Raw genomic sequence first — 17,700 nt, 5'->3', positions numbered from 1 at the left:
TGTTTAATATTCTCTCTTTAATACTTTCTATGAATTTACCAGAAGCAGATGTTAGGGTAACTGACCTGTAATTCCCTGCATTCCCTCTGGACCCCTTTTCAAAATCGGTGTGTCCATTTGCTAGGTTCCAGTCCATTGGCCCAGAGGCTAATTTTAGCAACAAGTTACATATGCTGCTTAGTGGATCAGTAGTTTCTCCTTGATGCTCCGTAAGAGTAATTGGATGAATGCCGTTCAGGCCTGGGGACTTGCTCACTTTCAGTTTGCATTTTACTCTTAGAATTTGATCTCCCATCTCTTCAGCTTTACTCAGTTCTTTGGTCACCCTTCCTGGAAATAGCCGTTCTAGCATGGGTACCTGTCCCATGTTTTCCATAATGAAAAATTCCACAAAGAATTAATTCAGATTCTCTGTCACTTCCTGGTCTTCCTTGAGCAATCCTTTCATTCCATGGTCACCCAAAGGCAAATTGCCTCCCTGACCTTTTTTCCTGCTCCTGATACCATTGAAAGAAATGCTCGCTGTCCGTCTTAAAATTTTTAGCAGTCCGCTCCCCAAATTCTTCTCTTGCTTGCTTTATTATCATCTGACGTTTGTCTTGCCGGAACTTGTTTTTCCTTGTTTTCCTGTCCACCTAATTTGGTAAAAACCCTCTTTTTAAAGCAAGCCTTTTATACTTCGACTTGGGTCATTAACCATGCAAGTGTCCTTTTAGACTTGATGGTACTTTTCCTGACTTGAGGCATGCATTCTCTCTGGGCCGCACTCCATGGCAGCCTTCCTGCGCCTGCACTGACAGTGTAGTGGGGGTGGTTCAGAGGTGTGGCCAGGGGATAGATACCCTGCTCCTGCAGTACTTACAGTTTTCTGCAGATGATAGTGCTCTAACACAAAATAGTAGGCACCCTTGCCAGTTCCCAGGATTCCTGAGGGTGAGGGGGGAATGCCATGAGAGTTAAGCTGGTATAGAACAGATGTTAGGGTCCTGCAGGATTTCGATGAGTTCCGCAGGGCCTGCAAAACGGAGTTGTTCCACCGGGCCTTTGAGGAGGCCGGCCGCAGATTTCCTGCCCCCACTTGACGCCCCTGCTTTGTATTTGCACCATCTACAGCATAGGTGTCAAACTCGTGGCCCTCCAGATGTTATGGACTACAGTTCCCATCATCCCCTGCCACCATCATGCTGGCAGGGGATGATGGGAACTGTAGTCCATAACATCTGGGAGGGCCACGAGTTTGACACCTGTGATCTACAGCATTGCCGGTACTTCCGTCCATCATTTTCGGCACTGCTGGCCCCCTCCCATCCTTGGGATCGGACAACATAAATAACTAAATTAATAATGTACCTTCAATTCAATTTTATATAGATGCTGCTATGGAAATGTAAGGGTTTTAATGTTTATGTTTATATTTATTGTTTTATCAGCCTTGTTTATGGGCTCTCTACACTGTTCAGAGCCCTCTGGGGGTTGAGAGGTTAATGAAGTATAATGATAGATAGACAGACAGACAGACAGACTTTTGTTGTAAGTCAACCAACTACTTTCTTTATTTCTTTTCCATCCCTTCTACAGTGCACTGCGATATGTGGGCAGGGCTACCAAATGAGAGCAGTGAAATGTGTGGTGGGTGCCTACGTCTCTGTGGTAGATGATAATGAGTGCAATGCTGCCACCAAGCCAACAGATACGCAGGTAGGTGTGTGGAGAGAGAAAACAAACCAAACTCTCCATTCATTTAGTAACAGGAGGAAGTGAAGAACGAGCTTCAGCTCATAACACAGAGGTGGGCAGGTTTGGCACGCGTGGCAGATAGCAGCCTGCTAGACTATTTTGTTTGCCTGCAGATGAGACAAGCCCTCAGGCACTGAAGCTGGCCGTGCAGGTGAAGGTGACAGGCACGGCCATCATCACCTCACACCACCAGCTCGGTCCAGAGCTACCTCTGAGGGGCTGGAAGCCCGTGACTTGGGGCTTGGCTTGGTCCCAGAATGTCTGACCAAATTAAGCCCCTGTGTCTCCCCCTTCCCTTTTGTTTGCCTGTAATTCTTGTTCGCAGATAGATTCTGCATTCCCCACCTCGAACATGTGTCCTAACACAATCAGGATATGCACAGCATTGTAGGAGTGGAGTCACAGAGCGCTCCCCACCAAGTAAAATATTCTCTGTACAAGGATGATGATTGTGTATCGGAGCAGCTTTTCACTATTCACTGATACGCTGCTTTTCCATGCTCAAAATGGGATTTCTACCTCCAGTCTGAACTAAGTAGCAGAGGAAGACTGTGGCCCTTGTGATTTGGGCTGGCATGAGTAATCTCTTGAGGTCTTCATCCCGTTTCCAGAGCTTTATATCTGCTCCCTCCATCTGTAGCAGGCTTCTAGCTTTATTGTCATCTGACATCACTTTCTGTCCCTCAGCATCGTTTAAGTTCTGGATCAAGGCCAACATCTTCCCCAAGCTTCAGCTGCTATTCAAGATTTCTCCCTGCTTATGTGTCCATATAGTTAATTGCTCTCCTCTCATTGTAGGCTGCGTCCACACAGTGAGTAATTTCTATGCAGTGCTCGTTGACGCTGCGAATTCAGAGGCAATTACCATGTTAGCAGAGCCTCCATCTGGCTGTATTCCGTGTGCCTTCTTTGCCTCTGCATCTCTAGCTGCCATTTCTCCTACACTGCATCACCAGAGGGCTTTCTGCGGGGGGGGGGGGGGGGGGGGCAGGAAATTACTATATTGGTAACACCGCTGATTTAAAAAAAAACCTTGGAAAAGTCCTCCAGTGACCCAGTGGGATTAATGACAGTTCCAGAAGTCTGATGCGAGAAAAACAGTGCTAATGTGGCATTAAAATGCACACCTGCCCATCCTCACAATGTGCAAATGTGCTTGGACACTTGACAGAGGAAAAATGTACAAAGTAGGTCTGGGCAAGATCGGATTGCAGCTGAGCAAAATCTGAAAAGAGGTTGCTTCTAAAAATAGGGCTTCTGTTTTGAAGCCATGGTGGAGCAGAACCAGTGGCAGCTGCCCCACCTTCAAAGTTAAAAGCAGTCTCTCCGTCCTGTTCCTGTATTGTCTACTACATGATAAGAAATTAAGCCTCTTTGTAGGTCTTTGTACGGATCTGTAAGGCCCTGCATTTTCACTGTGAAATGCTGAGATACGGGTAGATTCAAAAAGTCGTTCAATTCATCTGACAGTCTATATCAGTGGTTCTCTCTGTGGGTCGCGACCCCTTTGGGGGTCGAACGATCCTTTCACAGGGGTCACCAAAGACTCTCTGCATCTGTGTTCTCCATCTGTAAAATGGATAAATGTTAGGGTTGTGGGTCACCACAACATGAGGAACTGTATTAAAGGGTCACGGCATTAGGAAGGTTGAGAACCACTGGTCTATATAGTTCTGCAGGTGCACTAGGAATGTCTGCCTTAAAGCTGCAAAGAAGCTATAAGCAGGCATCTTAAAGACAGGTGGAGTCCCACACCATGCAGAGAAGGGCAACGAGGATGATTGAAGGATTAGAGCACCTTCCTTATGAGGAGAGGCTGCAGCGTTTGGGACTCTTTAGTTTGGAGAGGAGACGTCTGAGGGGGGATATGATTGAAGTCTATAAAATTATGCATGGGGTAGAAAATGTTGACAGAGAGAAATGTTTCTCTCTTTCTCACAATACTAGAACCAGGGGGCATTCATTGAAAATGCTGAGGGGGGAGGGGGGATTAGGACTAATAAAAGGAAACTCTTCTTCACGCAACGTGTGATTGGTATTTGGAATATGCTGCCACAGGAGGTGGTGATGGCCACTAACCTGGATAGCTTTAAAAGGGGCTTGGACAGATTTATGGAGGAGAAGTCGATCTATGGCTACCAATCTTGATCCTCTTTGATTTGAGATTGCAAATGCTTTAGCAGACCAGGTGCTCAGAAGCAGAAGCAGCAGAAGGCCATTGCTTTCACATCCTGCATGTGAGCTCCCAGAGGCACCTGGTGGGCCACTGCGAGTAGCAGAGAGCTGGACTAGATGGACTCTGGTCTGATCCAGCAGGCTAGTTCTTATGTTCTTATGTTCTTAACATCGTTACTACAGCCATCTGCAGAAAATTACCAGAAAGCTGCAGATACCCCTCAATACTTCACCTTTTGTTTCTTTGTGTGCGTGTTGTCATTTATGATCTAGGACTGTGAAACAGCCCCCTGCCGTCTTCACCCGAGCAATCCAGAAACGAATGAAAATATACCCGGCAGCCACAGAACACAGTGGAGATTTGGATCGTGGACTCCAGTACGTTAACTTTGGCCAGCTTTTTGGGTGCTAGGGGACATGGGAGTTTTCTTTGTAAACCCTGCAGCCCTACGTCTGCTGTGTCTGGTCACATGGGGTCAGCTTTCCCTTTGGCGTTCTTGTCAATCTTCCCTAGTGCTCAACTACGTGTGGGAAAGGCACCAGGATGAGATATGTCAGCTGTCGAGACGATCAGGGCTCTGTGGCTGATGAGGCTGCCTGCTTCCACCTTCCGAAGCCGTCGGCGACAGAGACGTGCACTGTCACACCCTGCGGACGGTGGAAGGCCATGGAATGGAGCTCCGTAAGCAACTTCCTTTGTTTAAATTAAACATCTCCCACGTGCCCCTTCTGGTGCTTGTTATATCCCTTTTATCACAACCTCGAATGCATTTTAAAGATCAAGGAAATTGCAGAACCATTGTCCCAGTCTTAGGGCCAGTCTGCACGCTGAGCTGCCGTGGCGTAGTAGTTAGAGCAGCGGACTAAGATCTGGGAGACACAGGTTCGAAGCTCTGTACTTCCGTCGGTCTGACAGGTCGGTCGCACACTCAGCATAATCTCCCTCTGAAGGTTGTGTGGATAGAATGGAGGAGAGAAGAATATAAGCCTCTTTGGGTTCCCACTGGGAGAGAAATATGGGGTATAAATGAATAAATAAACATTAAGAAGAAGAAGAAAAGAAGAGTTTGGATTTATATCCCCCCTTTCTCTCCTGCAGGAGACTCAAAGGGACTGACAATCTCCTTGCCCTTCCCCCGTCACAACAAACACCCTGTGAGGTAGGTGGGGCTGAGAGAGCTCCGGAAAGCTGTGACTAGCCTAAGGTCACCCAGCTGGCGTGTGTGGGAGTGCACAGGCTAATCTGAATTCCCCAGATAAGCCTCCACAGCTCAAGTGGCAGAGCGGGGAATCAAACCCGGTTCCTCCAGATTAGAATGCACCTGCTCTTAACCACTACGCCACTGCTGCTCACAAAAAATAAAGTTTTTGTGGCTACCAGATGTATATCTATTTGACATGTATTGGGAGTTTTTCACAGGGAACTTAATTCTCTGGTGTTTGCAGAACCCATTATGATCAGAAGAAGGATTTTAAGCCTCAAATGATCCTGGGGAGGCACTGTTTGCTTCATTCTAGAGACATGTATGTAGCCGTCTGTACATATTAACTTTCCTTAGTGCGGCAGATAGCAGCTTCCGGGATCTATTTCAGGTCAGAAAAACAGTGTGGGGAGGTGAGGCTTAAGCCTCTTTTCCCACAAGCCCCAAGTCCAGTCTTAAGAAGAAGAGTTTGGATTTATACCCTGCTTTTCTGAACCATAAGGAGTCTGAACGCGGCTTATAAACTCCTTCTCTTCCTCTCCCCACAACGCCTTGTGAGGTACGTGGGGCTGAGTTTGGTCAGAACTGTGACTGGCCCAGGGTCAGCCAGCAGGCCTCATGTGCAGGAGTGGGGAAACATCCACTTCACCAGATAAGAGTCCACCACTCTTTAACCACTACACCATGCTGACTCCAGCATATGCTGGGGAATTGCATTCAAGGCGCATGCCAGAAAAATGTTTTATAGCCCATGAATCAGTCCCTACGGTCCTCCTTTTCTTGGCAACGCATGTCTTGTGATGCCCTCATTTTTCACATCTTGTTTGCTGCGCCACGCAGCATGTATCCTGGCTCAGCTGCTTCAGACTTTCTGGACTATCTGTTGGGCAAGCGTCATCTCTGCTTGTGGCACTGGCTTGTTTGGACAGCTGGGTGGATTTGTGGAGGACTGGTGGATGAATGCCTTTTGGGCAAGGTGTTGGACTAAAGCCACACCCAGGCGGCATTTTCTCCTGCAGCTGATTTGGCACTGGACTGTTAAACCCAAAAGGGGAGAGACGATATTAATTAGTGCAGGGGTCATGTGTGTCAATCATTCTTACGGCTTGTACCACCCGCACGGTCCTTGCTCTAGCCCCAAAATGTACCATTTAAACATGCACCAAGCCTTGGTCTTTCTAGGTGTTAAGTGGGCTGAATCGTCATGCCTGTTGTTTGCAGAAAACTTCTGGGTTCTAACAGACATGGTGCTGGAGACTGAGTTTATTTTTGATTAACCAAAATTAGTTGTAATGGTGGAGAGAGCGTGGATCAGGACCATGCGCAATGAGATGAGCTGGGTGAGGATTAGCTTGCTTGCTTAGTCTTCCAACTTAGTCTAATCCAGGGGTCGGCAACCCGCGGCTCCCAAGCCGCATTCGGCTCTTTCGTCTTCGTACTGTGGCTCCGCATCGGCAACGGCAACGACGGCAAGTTGCACTTGGGACACGCCGAGCGTGCCTCCTTCCCCGCCCCCTCCTTCCTTCCTCCCTCTGGCGTCCTTTCCCCTCCTTCCCTCGTCAGGCACCTGGGAAGGAGAGGAAAGGATGCTGGAGGGAGGGGGGAGGCACACTCGTCGCGTCCCAAGTGCAACTTGCCATCGTTGACTTCGCTGCCGCTGTCTATCCCACCTGCTTGGCTGAAGGTAGGGCTTGGGGAGGCGGGGCCAAATGGCTCTTTGGGTGCTAAAGGTTGCCGACCCCTGGTCTAAACTATTTGTTTTTGCGTTCTTCATGTGCAGTGTCACAGGACTGCCACCGGAGGAATCAGAAGCTTCTAGAGAAGCTCTGCTCCACAGAGCGCTCCCCCTCCCCCCCACATGCCACGGAGAAGCTCCTTTCTACTGAAATGGTCATGGGAGAAGGGAGTCCCCTTCTCCTGATGCCTCCGCTGAGGGAGAACGTGAGGAGCTTCTGCTCTTGTTCCTTTAGTGTTTCTTTTTCTTCTAAATTTGAGGTCATTTCAGAGATGGAGAAATATGCCACTCTTTTTAAGCACTGTGCCAAGTGTGGCATGAAGGTGGCCAGGAATGAGGATTTGAAGACTACCTCATGTGCCTGAGAGAGGGCCGCAAAACAGCCTCCTATAAAACGTGTGCTGATTTTATGACTAAGGTAGAGTAGGAAAGGGCCACACATCTAAAAGCTGCCCTGTGGCAGAAACCCCTGGGGACCGTCCTCATTAGACAATGTGGATAAGAAGCCTCACTCACCAGCTACTGTATTCATCCCACTTCCATTAACTACCTTTGTGAGACAGTCCAAAGTGCCTCAGAGCCCACAGCTGGAAACCTTAAGAAAAAGACATGTTCAAAACCCGTGGTGAGGGTCAAATGGGGCGAGTCGGGATAGTCACTATGGCATGGGGACGGAGGGCTCCTGTCTCCCACTGCACCGCTTTCCTTAGTCCAAATGAGTGGATGGGAGGCAGTAGCTCCTCCACCAACTCCCCACCCCCGCCAACTGCAGCCCCTCCACGTGACCAGAGGATTCTTATCTGGTGAACTGTATTTGTTTCTGTGCTCCTCCAAATGAGGCCTGCTGGGTGGCCTTGGGTTAGTCACAATTCTCTCTCAGCCCAGTCTATCTTACAAGGTACCTGTTGTGGAGAGAGGAAGGGAAAGAGTTTGCAAGCCACTTCGAGATTCCTTTTGTTTGAGAGAAGTCGGGTATAAATCCAAACTTCTTCTTCAAATAGAGTTCTTGCCAGGAAGGGCAAGAAAGCTTTTTTAGCTTTAAAAGGGGCTTGGACAGATTTATGGAGGCTTGGACAGATTTATGGAGGAGAAGTCGATTTATGGCTACCAATCTTGATCCTCCTTGATCTGAGATTGCTGATCTGAGATTGATCTGAGATTGATCTGAGATTGCAAATGCCTTAACAGACCAGGTGATCGGGAGCAACAGCCTCAGAAGGCCATTGCGTTCACATCCTACATGTGAGCTCCCAAAGGCACCTGGTGGGCCACTGCGAGTAGCAGAGAGCTGGACTAGATGGACTTTGGTCTGATCCAGCTGGCTTGTTCTTATGTTCTTAACTTGCAATACGTCTGTGAGATCTTGTGGCAGACCGGCACGTGTTGTAACATGTAGGTTTGCCCTCTGCTCCCATAATTCTTTGTAATCATCAAACATGTGGTAGTCACTCTATGAAGATGCTAACCATAGTTTTCCGCAAATAGGCGTCGCCCCATGGTTTTTAAAATCCACATATCATTGGTGAGGATGATCGTTTCTGTTTCTCTCCGCTGTTAATGTAGTGCTCTGTCACTTGTGGGCAAGGTAAAGTGAATCGGCAGGTAGCCTGCATAGATTACAACGACCAGGTTGCTGAAAGGAGTGAGTGCGATCCTGAGGATATCCCTGCAACGGAGCAAGATTGCTCTATGCCGTCTTGTCAGCAGATTAACCCTGACTACAACCGGCCGATCCATCCTTTCCCTTATCCTGACTATCTCCAGAAGAACAACCAGGGTGGAAACCTGAACCGAAACCAAGGCCATGGACAAGTTCATGGAGGCAGTCAGTGGAGAACTGGACCGTGGGGAGCAGTAAGTAGCTGGTGGAGATATCTTTAATAGCTTTGGTATACCTTATCTCTAGGCTGTGCCTGTCCTTCCTCCTTTTCAGCAGTGGAGAACAACAGTTCGATGATTAGAATATGTAAGCTTTGCTAATTAAGTATACTTGCATATATTTTCATAATTTCATTGATCTAGGATATGAGTGGATTTAGATCCCCCCCCCCCCTTCCCGAGGATTGTCAGGAAGGATGAAGAGCCAAGATGGGGAAAGAACCTGAGTAGAGCTATTGTGATGTCTTGCTCGACCATCATTCCTGTCTTTGTAGGGGTTCTATTGCTTGCTACCATTTTTGTTTTGTTTTTTTCTCAAGAGTTGGAAACTTGTTTTGTTTTCAGTCAAGATAGTCTGTTTTGGGGTGCTGTCTGGTTTCCGGCTGCATGGCCATGTTCTAGCAGCATTTTCTCCTGACGTTTCGCCTGCATCTGTGGCTGGCATCTTCAGATCCTCTGAAGATGCCAGCCACAGATGCAGGCGAAATGTCAGGAGAGAATGCTGCTAGAACACGGCCATACAGCCCGGAAACCAGACAGCACCCCAGTGATTCCAGCCGTGAAAGCCTTCGACAATACATAATCTGTTTTGCTCCTTTTGCCAGACTGACAGACAGCTTCCTTTGGAATGATAGAATATTTGGATTTGTCCAAAGAGCCATCTAGCTTTTGCTCTGATTCCAGCAGTGGCCATTTAGTGGGCTGTCTAGCTGATGGTCATCCTAGTATCCGATACTCAGAAGCATCCCGCTTTGGGACCCAGCTATTAACTATTTTTAATTCATAACTGCAACAGCAGAAGTATTATAAACAAAATCAGCCTCAGGTTCACACTCAGGCTCACAATCTGTTAGCAGTAACATAGTTGTCTTTGTAGTCAAGACACATATATTAACCACTTCACCTATTTACATTGTAGAATTGCAACAGTGGGTCTAGTTCTATTCCAGTAGGTTAAGAAAGGTTGCCAACATACAGACATTTTTCTTAAGCAGATCTTCTTTCCTCCCACAGCTGCTTATAGGCATTTATTTTCTCCAACGGCATCATGTATCATGTCTGTTTACTGTTGACAGACATTTATTTTCTCCGTCGGCATCATGTATCATGTCTGTTTACTGCTGACAGACCTATTCCCATAGTTAACCTGGTGTTGTTTCAAGAAGAACTTACTTAGCATTGCGTCTTGTGGTTGGAAATTCGGTAGCTAGTTATACTTTGCACAGTGAGGAGCTAATCCTTTTGCAACCAAATGAAAGGCAGGGAAATCTCCTGTTGAAGATGTCTTTGGGGTAGCAAAGGGTCCCCAACATGATGCCCATGTGCACCATGGCATCCGCTAACATCTTTCCTGGCACCCGCCAACTTTCCCCCCCGAAATTGACTAGGACCAGGAGGGCCTCCTGCTGATCATACCTTCTGATTAGCCACCAGAGAGCTGATGGTTGTACCCATTAAAATAACATTGCTGGTTTTGTTCAGTGTTGGTTTTCTTCTTTGTCACACTCCTTTTCCCCCAATGTATTTTTGTCCTTCACTTGGGCTTCCTTTGTGTGGTTGGCTCCGCCTCCTGTGGAGGCCATTTTGTGGTGTCCACTGGCTGAAAAAGGTTGGGAACCAGCAGTGTAAAATATTCTGCTTGAAGAGTGTTGATCTTGTTTAATCACTCTCTGTCCCCTCCAGCTCCATATGATCATACAAACATCCAGATTCCATCTGTGACTGTGTCTCCTAGCATGAATATTTGCACACTACCACCTTTAGTGTATATTTATATTTTAATGTGCCGGACATCTACAGATGGCAGAGTTTACAGTTCTCAAGAAGCAGACAAGACAGGAAGTAGGGAATGAGGGCGGGGGCTACAAGCAAGAGAATGAAATGGGAGACACTCAGTACCTAGTGATGTTTAAGCAGTGAGCTGCCCTTGACTGAGCTTTCTTAGCCTTTGATAATCATGTTTTATAGTGTTCCAGTACGTGTGCTGGGGGATTTCAGCGGCGGGTTGTGGTGTGCCAGGATGAAAATGGATATACTGCTAGTCATTGTGATGGAAGAACAAAACCGGATGAACAGAGATCGTGTGAGTCGGGACCGTGCCCTCAGTGGGCCTACGGCAGCTGGGGTGAGGTGAGAAAAATATTTTGCTTCAGCTTAAAAAAAAAAATCACTGCCAAGATTTTTAAATTTTAGCTATACAGTTATTTTGTAACAACAGCATCATTGATTGTGAAATAGTTTTATTTAGTATACATTGTATATGAATATTTAGAAATATTTTAAAAAGCCGTGGTGCGACCGCACTTGGAGTACTGTGTTCAGTTCTGGTCGCCACATCTCAAAAAGGATATCGAAGAGGTAGAAAAAGTGCAGAGAAGGGCAATGAGGATGATTGAGGGACTGGAGCACCTTCCTTATGAGGAGAGGTTGCAGCGTTTGGGACTCTTTAGTTTGGAGAGGAGACGTCTGAGGGCGGATATGATTGAAGTCTATAAAATTATGCATGGGGTAGAAAATGTTGACAGAGAGAAATTTTTCTCTCTTTCTCACAATACTAGAACCAGGGGGCATTCATTGGAAATGCTGGGGGGAAGAATTAGGACTAATAAAAGGAAACACTTCTTCACGCAACGTGTGATTGGTGTTTGGAATATGCTGCCACAGGAGGTGGTGATGGCCACTAACCTGGATAGCTTTAAAAGGGGCTTGGACAGATTTATGGAGGAGAAGTCGATCTATGGCTACCAATCTTGAACCTCCTTGATCTCAGATTGCAAATGCCTTAGCAGACCAGGTGCTCAGGAGCAGCAGCAGCAGAAGGCCATTGCTTTCACATCCTGCATGTGAGCTCCCAAAGGCACCTGGTGGGCCACTGCAAGTAGCAGAGTGCTGGACTAGATGGACTCTGGTCTGATCCAGCAGGCTAGTTCTTATGTTGTTAAAAATGTATAACAGTCTTCAAAGGCATCAAAACACCACAACAGAACCAGGGGTGATATTGTCTGTTTCTGTCAGTGATATTTCACTCAGAATAGGATGTGTTTGGAAAACAGTAGTTACAGGCCTAAATGTTTGATGCCTGGTTTAGAACAGTGACGGTCACTTGGTGTCAGCCTCCTGCTCTGAAATTTATTGTTCATGTTTTTAATAAGTAAATATTTTTGTGGGGGGGATCAGGGGTGGGGTTCAGCAGGTTCGCACCACTTCAGTAGAACCAGTTGTTAAAATGGTGCTTGTACACAACCAGTTGTTAAATTAGTTGAATCCCACCATCAGAACCGGTTGTTAAATCATTTGAATCCCACCACTGGGGGGGGATGATTCACTCAGAGAATTCTTGAGCTTGTGGGTTTACTGCTGCGTAGACAAAGCGCTCTTAGTGCAGTCGGTGCGGGAAGTTGTGGAGAGTTCCTTGGGTGCGCAGAGAGCATCTGTGGACCTTTTGTTCAAGGACCGTGAGCGCAATCAACAACTGAGCCAGCTAAAAGCCCTACAGGAGAACCCCTGTGATCAGATCATCAGCAATCCAAATCTCCTCATTCTCCCTCTCGGTAAAACTTGTCATTGCAAATTTGACAGCTCTTTGATTTAAGCATCAGAAGGACATCCCCCCCCCCCCCTTTGCAGTATCTTTTTCTTCATTTTCCACAGAAATGCCTCTCTACAATGGAGGGACATCCTCACAGAACTGAAATTTTTAATTATTATATCCCTCCGCCATGCTCCTATTCTAGGGCTTATTTTCCTTGAGAAATAAAAAGAAAAGACCTAATGGAATTTTGTATGAGTGTCAGTCATGATACTAATTTTTTCCAATATTTCACCAGTATGGCAATCCCCCCAAAAGAAAAAACGAAGTGTGAAGTGGTAACAGTTTGTCCTTCTCTGCAATCAGACCCAAGACTTCTGGAGTTAGTTTTGATACACCGACATGATTGACTGCATTCTGTGGTTAGAGGTATTGAAGTGGAATCTGAGTGACCTAGGTTTGCATCCTCGCTCTGGCTGTTTCCGCACGGGCAGATAACAGCACCCCAGGGACGCTAAAAATGTCCTCGCTGGGGTGGCGTTTGCACAGTGGCGTGAAGACGCCACTGTTGAACCTCTCTCCAGGAGCGAGGTTTTTCAACAGTGGCGTCTTCCACCCGCTGCCGTGCGAACAGCAGGGGTGGAAGGCGCCATCCCCCCCGTCTTCCCCGAACGCCTTCCCTTCTTCTCCTGACTTCCAGCGCATTGGAGAGGCCAGGGGACACACACCCCTGGCCTGCAGCTCCAGAGCCGTCGCTCAGGCCACGGGGAGGTGTCCCCTGGCCTCTGTGACGTGCTGGCAGCCAGGAGAAGAAGGGAAGGCATTCAGGGACGGCGCAGCCTGTGCGAAGGCGGCACCATCGCCTGCGCCCCAGCCGGGACTATCCATGTGAACGGTCCTGGGGGGCAGCATCGGCATTGTTTCTGCCAATGCTATTCCACTCAGCGCCTGTGCGGAAAGGGCCTCTGACTTGCTGGCTGAACTGGGGCAAGTCACACATTATCAGCCTAACCTGCCTTTTCAAGGTTGTTGTGAAGATACAGTTAAGGAGAGGAGAATGATATAAACTCCTTTGGGTCCTCTTTGGAGAAAGTGGTGGGGTATAAGTTGAATATCTTCCCCTAGTTTCTGGTTGCATGTGGACTGCTTGAACCGCCCCCAAAAGGCATTCAAAGTGACACTGCATTGGGTCGCTCAAGAAAAGGAGCGTCTGTTTCAATGAGCCCAGTTGCGGCTAATGCGATCTGTACCTCTTTCCAGTGTACAAAGCCGTGTGGTGGAGGAACCCGAACGAGACTGGTGGTGTGCCAGCATCCCAACGGAGAGAGATTCACTGATTTGAGCTGTGAAATCCTTGACAAGCCGCCAGACCGTGAGCAGTGCAATACGCAGGATTGCCCTCGCGAAGCTGCCTGGAACACCGGCCCGTGGAGCTCGGTACGACCATAGCAATACTTCTGGATTTCGGGGAGGCGGGGGCGCCCCACCATTTTGCAGAATAGCTCATAGGAATGGCGTGAGTGTGCTTCAAGTCACGGTGCTAATGTTTGGTGCACGTACGTTTGTCTCTTTCGTTTTATAAAAAAGAAAACTGCACTTAAAAAAAAAATACTCGATGCATTCCAAGTAAAATAGGCATTCAGGAAGGGCTTCAGATGATAGGAAAACTATTCACTTTTTTTAAAAGGCACTTTCTGCTTGATATCAAAGTTTGCTCATTTTGTTAGCCCGTTGCGAGTGCTGCCCGTTGCAAATCTCCATTGTGAAGGAACCTTTTGCAAGCAAACAAAAATCATTTCAGTGTTCAGTGAAAACCCTTTTTTTGACGCAAAAAAAGACCACTTAATCTCTGTTTTAAAAACTCCTGTTGCAAGTCCTCTGCAAAAATACTTTAGTTATGAGAGAATTCCAGTGCTAAGCTGCCTCCACCAGTATTGTCTATATAGTTATTTTAGAACATAATACAAACCTACGCATCCACACAACATGGGACAGCATCCTGATTTTTTTTAATGAATAGGAATGGCATAAATAATACCGCCTGAAGAAACATGGGAAATAATAATAAGCAGAACAACAACCAAAAGCGGGATACGTTTCACAGTGCCTTTTAAACAACTGTGTAGTGGTGGAATGTTCTTGACGGACAAGTACTGCTCACTGCCCCAGGGCCTTTTGGATTCCCCCTAGCCAAGTGAGTTTAGCACAGGTGTCCCCGACGTAGGGCTTGTAGGTACTTTTTGACACCTTTTCTGGTGCAAGGCAAGTGTTTTTGGGAAGTGGATGGGGCCAGGTAAGCAAAGGCTTTTGATTGGCTATTGGAGATTTGATTCTTGGACTATTGGAGATTCTGATTTGCCGTCAAAGGCTTCTGATTGACTATTGGAGATTTGATTGACTGTGCAGGTTTTGTAAAAATGTTGCTTTGACAGTAACTGGGTCTGTATTGTGTTACTGTACGTTAATCTGGCAATAATTTCAGGACAGCCGAAGGCTTTCACGGCCGTGTTCACGGAATCACTTGGGTGCTGTGTGGTTTCCGGGCTGTATGGCCGTGTTCTAGCAGCATTCTCTCCTGACGTTTCGCCTGCATCTGTGGTTGGCATCTTCAGAGGATCATGATCATCAGATCAGATGATCAGATCATCTTCATGATCCTCTGAAGATGCCAGCCACAGATGCAGGCAAAACGTCAGGAGAGAATGCTGCTAGAACACGGCCATACAGCCCGGAAACCACACAGCACCCAAATTTCAGGACTGCCTTTGCCTCTTGCAGCAGCAGTTTGGTTGCTAAGCCTGCCCTTCCATGTCAGAATTCCAAATGTGCCTGCAGGCTCAAAAAGGTTAGGGGTCCCTGGTTTAGAACATGGGACTGTAGTGACCAGAATGGAAACAGCCAATACGTCCATTTAAAAGTCTCTCACAGATCAGCTTCCAAACTGAAGAAGAAGAAGAGTTGGTTTTTCTATCCTTCTGTTCGCCACCTTAAGGAGTCTCAAAGCAGCTTACAACTACCTTCCCTTCTCCCAATTCCCTTCTGCTCCCGTTAGCATTTCACCATCTTCTCCACACAGTGATCCTACCATTTTCTCGTTCTTCTTTTGCTACGGACATAACCAGTAAACACTTTTTATTGTTTTCAACTTCTCTAGCAAGCCTGAATTCATTCTGTGCTTTACATTTTCTGTCTCCTTACATGTACTAGCTATTCGTTTGAATTCCTCTTTGGTGATTTCCCCCCTTTTCAATTTCTTGAACATATCCCTTTTAAATCTTAGCTCAGTTGAAAGATCTATAGACATCTATCTGGCTGCTTTAGAAACCTCCCGTTTTTCCTTGTACCTTCAAGATCTCAAGATCTGGGGCTGTTAAGAGTTTCCCGTCCATCATTCACTCCTTTCTCTTTTAGTATTCTTAACCATGAGATCATACCTAGTAGTTTCCTATGTTTCCTAAGCTGGGCCATACTGCGCCTGAGGCGCACTCTGGGTTTTCCGCCTGCCCCGCGGCGCCCCGCCCCACCCCACCCCCTTACCTTAGTTTAGCCTGAAAGTGGAGGCTGGAAAAAGTGACCTGTTCACTTGAGGCTGAAAATGGTCTGATGGGAACTACACTTTCCAGGAGACCTTGGGGCTCGCAAGTCTCCGGGGAAGTGTAGTTCCCGCCAGACCGTTTTCAGCCTCAAGCGAACAGGCCTCTTTTCCAGCCTCCACTTTCAGGCTGAACTAAGGTAAGTGGGGGTGGAGCAGGGGGGAGCTGCAAGGCAGGGGGCGGGGTGCCGCGAACCCCCCTGTCCCCTGGTAGCTCTGCCTCTGAAGGGAGGCCAGGAATTTGTTGGACTTGGCAGAGTTTGACTTCCAACAACTATCAGGATAACTGAATTCTCCCATTACTAATGCATCTCTCCTTTCTGAAAGTTTGCTCATCTGTTCAAGGAAGGCATCATCCCAGTCTTTAATCTGGTTTGAGGATCTGTAACAGAACCCTACAATGACATCACTGTTGTGTCTATCCCCTTTAATTTTTACCCAGATGCTTTCAACCTGGCTTCTAGGATTAAAGGCATGGACATCCTCGGAGGTATAATCATCCCTGACATATAACATTACTACTACTCCTTTCCTAGTTGGTCTGTTTCTCTGAAGTACCCCTTAATTATTACATCCCAATCATGAAACTCATTCCATCAAGTTTCAGGGATGGCTGTTTGCTGTGTTAAAAGTTCATCTTGTTTATTTCCCATGCCCTGTGCATTAGCCTAGAGACACCTAAGACCACCAGTCATTCCTTCTGACTACTTTTTAAAGGTGTTTTTTCCCTCCCACTGGCCTCTTGAACTTTGCTTAGTTATCTCTATAACATTCAGACTATTATGTCCAGCACTTGATGAACTCCTGTCCTCTTGATACTGTCTCCCTCCCTCACATACCTCAGTTCACATTTGTAAGCCTCCTAGCAAAAATGTTTTTGCCAACTGCCAACTAACCCTACCCCTCCCATGCTAGGAGTCTTATCTTCATGAAACTGCAGACCATGGTCCAAGAAACCCAAAACATTCTCAGCGGCACTATGTGCAAAGCCAGTTATTCACCTCCACCATTCTCCTTTCCCTCCCTTCACCACGTCCTTCAACTGGAAGGGGAGACAAGTTGACAAGCTGTGCATCAAAGTCCTGCCCAGAGCCTCATAATCCCTTGTGATTGGTCATTGGTTCCCATGAGAACCAAAAGGAAGGGATAACCATCCTGGCTCTCTGCACCATACTGGTTCTCCATTCTTTTCTCATAGTGTACTTTTAAAAATTCTCAGTTTGTCTCTAGAGCACTTTATAAAGAGAGCCTTATTCAACAAACACAGGACTTTCCTTACACATTCATTGTCTTTGCAGTCAAATGGCTGGCATGGTGCTTTGTGTAGCCTTTGAGACGTGTTTTTGACAGTTTTAATTCCATACCTCAACAAACTTTGTAATAGCCGTACATCTACATGGTGCTTTATCGTTACAAGGGACGGTGCTGTACAATACTTCAATCTGAGGTGCTAATGTAACCCTTTTTCTTCTGAGGGATAAGTTGGTGCTAGAAACAGGATATGCTAGAAATTTAGTCAGGCCTCTTGTGCAGTTGGGTTTCGCTTTGAATGATATACTGAAACATTGCTGCTACTGAAGATTTCCGTATAAATGAATGGGGATAGGGAGTGGAACGGCTATTGTATCATTTTGTGTTCATCTGTGTGTGTGCATGTTTGTTTAAACCACTGAGGCTATCACAATAGAGGCATTATGGCCAGTTTCCCCTGGAGTTCTTCTGGTCAGTCTCTGCCAGCCATAATGATCCTTGACTATGGAATCGCTCCTCACCATTGAAAACACAGAGTTTAATCCGATATTGCAGGCGGTGATACCAGGTGTTGGTAATAACATTACCATTCCAGATGATT

At 46.8% G+C, this 17,700-nt stretch overlaps 1 protein-coding gene across 2 annotated transcripts in view; it reads left to right on the top strand.

Moving 5' to 3' along the window:
- ADAMTS9 (ADAM metallopeptidase with thrombospondin type 1 motif 9) overlaps nucleotides 1-17,700 on the top strand; it is a 211,691-nt gene that overhangs the window by 115,808 nt on the left and 78,183 nt on the right. For both annotated transcript variants that reach the window (XM_048491555.1, XM_048491554.1), the window contains exons 23-28: nucleotides 1,579-1,698; nucleotides 4,186-4,290; nucleotides 4,427-4,594; nucleotides 8,413-8,703; nucleotides 10,696-10,857; nucleotides 13,517-13,693. In XM_048491555.1, the coding sequence (XP_048347512.1) occupies nucleotides 1,579-1,698; nucleotides 4,186-4,290; nucleotides 4,427-4,594; nucleotides 8,413-8,703; nucleotides 10,696-10,857; nucleotides 13,517-13,693 (1,023 nt within the window). The remainder of the gene's footprint in view (nucleotides 1-1,578; nucleotides 1,699-4,185; nucleotides 4,291-4,426; nucleotides 4,595-8,412; nucleotides 8,704-10,695; nucleotides 10,858-13,516; nucleotides 13,694-17,700) is intronic.

Source organism: Sphaerodactylus townsendi, linkage group LG03, assembly GCF_021028975.2.
Source record: "Sphaerodactylus townsendi isolate TG3544 linkage group LG03, MPM_Stown_v2.3, whole genome shotgun sequence".
Taxonomy (NCBI): Eukaryota; Metazoa; Chordata; class Lepidosauria; order Squamata; family Sphaerodactylidae; genus Sphaerodactylus; species Sphaerodactylus townsendi.
The sequence above is the reverse complement of the archived record's forward strand: the minus strand, read 5'-3'. Positions and strand labels throughout refer to the sequence as shown.